Here is a 6,014-nt window from a genome sequence, read left to right as displayed (position 1 = left end):
GGGATCATTATATGCCCCATTTACTGTCGTAAACTGGTATATGACATTGTGACCCTATTCCAGACCCTATTTATAGCAACACCATACCTAACAGCTAAGGGATAATTATACTCTCTTATCCTTTCGAAGAGCCTTTTAACAAAAGATTTCAGGGAATTTTAACAAACAAACAAGCCCACTGCTTCCTCCTCCCATTGGACAGGTGGAGAAGCTGAGGCATAGTGAAGCTTAAAGAACATAGTCAGAAGATGAGTCAGAAATGGAGCAGGGCTGTACCTGGTTATACCTGCTTTCTCACCTGTGGCTTAACCCTTGCCATCACAGACCTCCCAGAAAGGCGTAGCCTCTTTATGGCTTATCTGTTGGGTAAACGTTGCAATGAGCTTTCAGTGCTTCCCCAGGTTGGATGAATTTGTGTCTCTGAGAAGAGAAGAAGCTTTGTATGGTTCAAAGGGCCCCTTGGTTGACACTGGTTTCCCCGGGCAGGTTTATTTGCAGTCCTCAGAATCCAGCCTCTTTGTAATGAGATCGTTGTTAGATTACTGCTTAGAAAGTCCCTACCCAACTCCTACCCCCGTTTGGGGCAGCAAAACTATTTGAGATGCTGGAGTCAACTGTTTCACCTGCTGTCATGTATCCCAGTCTCATGAAGATAAGCTTTGGTAAACTTGCTGTCCCTCCACTTTCCACGTTGCCATCATCTCCATGTCTGGATTCTTTTTCACAGTAGAGCTCTTTGTTATGCCCTGGTCTGAAGGGAGAATTTGGAGCAATGACACTTCTCTCTCTACCAAGAATGAGACTTAATACTAGTCAAGATCTCACTGAATTTGGAGTTTTACAGAGATAAAGGCAAATGAGAAATGCTCCCAAGGATAAGAAAACAGAGGGACCTCTGATTCCATCACAACGACCATTCCACCAGACTCCCAGAAAACAGCTTCCATTGACACCTGGCTCTCATTCCTTCCCATCTTCACAGTAAGGAACTGTATGGATGTTCTTAAAATGTAGGTGTGAGTGAAAGCAGATTCGGTTCCCATTTTTCCTTTGGTAGATAATAAGCTATGAATGCTTTCTTTAAGATTATTTGTAAATGTGCCCAGAGGGTAGTGAAAAATGAGAACATTTGATACAGAAAATAATACCAGCTTTGTGTGTTTCCCCGGAAGTTACCTAAGTTTGGATCCTAAGCTGGAATCATTTTCTCCAAAACCTTAAAAGACAGAGAAACTCAGTATAACCTAGAAAAGTAATGTTTATACACAAAGGAACTCCTCAATTATCCGTAGATAAGTAAACCTTCAGAGAAAATCACATTCAGAAAAAAAATCTGAGCAGTTAAAACAGTCGTGACAAAGCCCAAGCATTTAAGATCCAACTAAGAGAGAGGCCATGATCATTCTTCAGGCTTATTGACTCTTAGTTTACACACACATCTACAAGACACAGTTATCTGACTTTTTAGACCTCAGCTAATAGAAAAAGGAACATTCGAAAAAGGAAGACTGAAGCAAGCAGGCATGAGATAACAGAAGTGACAGCCAGGAGCGATAGCTAGAAAAGAGACAAAAACAATTGTGTTAAAGCATAATTTAAGAATTGTTAGCCATAGCCATTACCATGATTCATTTAGAAACAGTTAGATCATGTTCATTATCCTTTGTATATCCTTTTAGGTCTTTTGTCCAAAGGTGGTTCCAAGGGTGAGCTGCAAGCATATGAAACAGTCTCTAAGGTGGAACGTGACCTTTTTCAACAAGGAAGGAGTCACAGGTTACTCCGACTCATTTCTGTCATGCTAATGGGGTAGGAAAGGCACTGGCTTCCTGCCTGACTCACTCTCTGTTTGTAAGTTGTCCCTGGCTTCACAGGCTGCTTCTCCTCCAGTAAAAAGGAGGAAGAAGCTCACGAATACCTGGTAGGGAGTCTTGGAGACCTTTGATGGAAGATTCTAAAACAAGGTCCAGCTTCATAACAGCGCAATTAGGCTTTAGGTTAATTGCTGCAGAGAAGCTGTAAAAGCACCTTTCTGTAACTCAGACAAAATAGCGCGAGGGTGTTTGTGTTTGGCAGTAATGATACAACACCTAGAGACACAGGGGAGGCCCACACAAACCCTGGAGATGGGCATAAGAGAAGGTTTGCTCCTCCAGCCCTCCCTCCGCACTAATCCCAGCAAGGGGGGACCACTGGGAGGAGGCAGCTTCCAGCTGACCCCTTGCAAGCTTTTTTGTTTATTGACATCCCCTCCAGGGAACTGAAACAGCCCAAGCAGCCTTCCTGACACCTGTGTGGGGCAAGCGTCTTAGATGCCAGCAAGGCAAGCTGCTGAAGTGCAGGGGTGGGGCCAATTCTCTCCATGCCCCACCCCTGCCACTCATGCCCTGCACACCCTTCCACCTCCTTCTAGGCCATGGGTTGGATACTGGAGATGCCAACGTGAGGGTGAGAGGTGACAATACTAAACGCCAGTGGAGGTTTTTCTCACATTTCCTTGTTCTAGTCTGCACTGCCCAATAGGAAGCTACCTGCCACATGTAGCTATTACACACTTGAAGTGTGCCTAGTGCAACTGATGTGCTGTGAGCATAAAACATACACCGAAATTTGAAGACTTAGTGCAAAAAAAAAAAAAGTGATCTCAATAACTCTTTCATACTGATTGCAGGTTGAAATAATATTCTGAATATATTGTGTTAAATAAAATATAATATTAAAATTAATGTCATTTGTTACTTTTTACATTTTTTAATGAGGCTACTAGAAAATTGAAAAATATATATGTATGTGGTTTGCATGTGTGGTTCACATGAACTCTTTATTGGCCAGTGCGGTGGCAAGTGGCTCTAACCCACTCACGCAGCTCAGCTAACTGCCTTAGGGAGAAGGAGGAGGCCTCAGAGAAAACAGAGTCTTTTATGGCCTTTCAGATTCGATGGTTTTGGCTTATGGCGAAAAAGAAGCACTCTGACAAAGGTAGATGCGGGAGAATCATCCATGATGATATGGGGCAAGGCTCTCTAGCTACCCTCCCACCCTCCCAGATCAGATAAAGACTCCTGAGGTTGGAGGGAAGGAAGTGAGAAGGTTGGTGAGGAAGAGAGAACTTAGGTTCTAGTGTGTCTCTGAGAAAGGGGAATGGGGTCAGCCACATCACAAACATACACTGAGCACCTGGTATGTATGTCTAAGGCACTGTTCTAGGTGCTGGGTTCCTATAGTGAAAAGCAGAGTCCCTATTCCATGGGGCATGTGAGACAGAAAACAAACATGTGAACAAATAAATAAGAAAATTCTGGATATTGCTAAGTGTTATAAAGACTGTCTGATGGGTTGGTGGGGCTGGAAAGCATTACTACTTGGGCCCCAATCTTCCACCCTTTCTGCTAAATGAACTTTCTAAGAATGCCTCTTCCTAGTCATTTTAGCCTTCTACATTCTTTTTTAAAAAAGACTATTTTTAGAAGTAGTTTTAGGTTCACAGCAAAACTGAGCAGAATGTACAGAGATTTCTCATATACAACCTGCTCCCACGTGCACAGCCTCCCCCATTAGCAACTTTCCCTCCACAGTGGTGCATTCGTTACAAGTGATGACACATCATAGTCACCCAAATTCCATAGTTTTCATAGGGTTCATGCTTTGTATTGTACAGTCTATGGGTTTGGACCAATATAGTATCATACAGATTAATTTCACTGCCCTAAAAAGCCTTTGTACTCTGCCTACGCATCCCTCTAACCTCTGGCAACCACCGATCTTTCCATTGTCTCTATAGTTTTGCCTTTTCTAGTATGCCACATAGTATGAAACATACAGTATTTAGCCTTTCCAGATTGGTTTCTTTCACTTAGAAATATACATTTAAGTTTCCTTGATGTCTTTACATGGCTTGATAGATCATTTCTTTTTAGCACTGAATAATATTTCATTGCCTAGATGTACCACATTTTTTCCATTAATGTACTGAAGGACATCTTGGTTGCTTTCAATTTTTTGGCAATTATGAATAAAGCTGCTGTAAATATCTGTGTGCAGGTTTTTGTGTGGACATACGCTTTCAACTCCTTTGGACAAATACCAAGGAGTATGATTGCCAAATCATAAAGTAAGAGTATGTTTAGTTTTGTAAGAAACCACTAAAGTGCCTTCCAAAGAAGCTGCACCATTTCACATTCCCATCAGCAGTATACCAGAGCTTCTGTTGCTCCATATCCTCTCCAGCATTTGGTGTAGTCAATGTTCCAGATTTTGCCATTCTAATAGGTGTGAAGTAGTAGCTCATTGTTTTAATTTGCATTTCCCTGATGACATATGATGTAGAGTATCCTTTCATTTGCTAATTTGCCATCTGTTTATCTTCTTTTGTGAGGCATCTGTTAAGGTCTTGGGCCTACTTTTTAATCAGGTTGTTTTCTTATTGTTGAGTTTTAAGCGTTCTTTGTATAATTTGGTTAACAGTCCTTTGTCAGATCTCCCAGTCTGTGGCTTGGCTTCTCATTCTCTTGACATTGTCACAGAGCAGAAGTTTTTAATTTTAATTAAGTCCAGCTTATCAATTATTGTTTTCATGGATTATGTCTTCGTGTTGTATCTAAAAAGGCATACCACATTCAGGATCATCTAGGTTTTTTTCCTCTTATCTTTTAGGAATACAATAGTTTTGCTTTTTTATATTTATGTCTATAATCCATTTGAAGTTCATTTTTATGAAAGGTATAAGGTCTGTGTCTAGATTCATTTTTTTCACATGTGGATGTCCAGTTGTTCCAGTGCCATTTAAAAAAAGTTATGTGTAATTGACTTGTAAATTCATTTTATTTATTTACATTTTTCAACTGTGCCTCTGAATGTAATTTCTCCTTCGAAGTTCTTGCTAATGTGCCAACATAGTAAGTCTACCCTTCAAGCTTTAGCCAACATTTAGGTTTTCTTGCTCTAATTAAAATAAAAAATGTGATATTTAATACGCCTTGCAGAGAAGTAGGAGACCCACTGGAAGTCTTAAAATAATTGGTAATAATCTAGTTAGCTAGATATTAAAATTTTTCTTTGCGTTTATAATTTAGTGTTTTTCCCCTTAACTTTATTTCATTATGTCTCATTATATCTGTTATACAATGCTACTTAATTTCTCAGCCTTTCTTTGTTTCAAACCAATACATGTCTAACTACTATACAATTATTATTCATTCCTCCAACTGATATTAAACTGCTCCTGCTTCTCCAGGACTCCCACTTCAGAACCAGCAAGGGCATCTGTAGGCTAAGCTTTGGTGTCTTATGTGCAAGAAACAGTCTTTTAGGGCTTCCTTAGTGGGAAGTGGGGTCTGTTCCCCACTAATGTACACACAGTGAGCATGTCCCTAAACATCGAAAGGGGTTAAAATGTTTGGTCCCCAGTTTCCACCTGCCAAAGCATGGCTGTCCCCTATAGTTAGGCAAGCGCTGAAGGGATATAAAACTTACTACCTTTAAGACAGGAGAGTGAAGAAAAGATGCATGATCTGTAGTCTTTTCACATCTAGTATCTAATTCTATGGAAGTAGAAAATGTGCCATGGAGAGTATGTACCTAACTGTTTTAAGGGGAAGATCTGGAAGTGGTATACCTAACTTCTGGTCATGGGCTCATGGGAGAAACTTAGTCATGTGGTCACTTAGCTGCAAGGGCAACTAGGAAATGTAGTCTTTGCCTGGGCAGCCATTTACTCAACTAAATCCTGTTATTGTGAAAAGAAGGGGAGAATGGATAAAGGGACAACAAGCAGTCAGGCTCAGGTATTAAGAACCATTCATGAGCAGATCTAAAACCCAAAAGTCCGGGTATCAGGAAGCCAAAGTGATAGCTGAAAATCAGATGAGTCCCCTGAACACCTGCTGCTGTCTCTGCCACATTGCCTAGTGTCCTCTGAAGGACATTGTGTGGCCTCTGACACTATGGCTACTGGAAGATTATTATCGGGAGTCCACAAGGGCCAACGAACATATTTCTCACCAAGATAGTTTGAA

General features: G+C 40.9%; 1 protein-coding gene across 1 annotated transcript in view; it reads right to left on the bottom strand.

Moving 5' to 3' along the window:
* The window catches only part of LOC102895854 (60S ribosomal protein L17-like), a 21,447-nt gene extending 17,186 nt beyond the window's left edge, over nucleotides 1-4,261 (bottom strand). Inside the window, 4 exon segments of the mRNA XM_015592958.1 lie at nucleotides 573-751; nucleotides 1,177-1,216; nucleotides 1,843-1,954; nucleotides 4,178-4,261. Of these exon segments, the coding sequence (XP_015448444.1) occupies nucleotides 573-751; nucleotides 1,177-1,216; nucleotides 1,843-1,954; nucleotides 4,178-4,261 (415 nt within the window).
* Nucleotides 4,262-6,014: the final 1,753 nt, after the last annotated feature.

This window comes from Pteropus alecto, unplaced genomic scaffold (assembly GCF_000325575.1).
Source record: "Pteropus alecto unplaced genomic scaffold, ASM32557v1 scaffold164, whole genome shotgun sequence".
NCBI classification, from domain to species: Eukaryota; Metazoa; Chordata; class Mammalia; order Chiroptera; family Pteropodidae; genus Pteropus; species Pteropus alecto.
The sequence above is the reverse complement of the archived record's forward strand: the minus strand, read 5'-3'. Positions and strand labels throughout refer to the sequence as shown.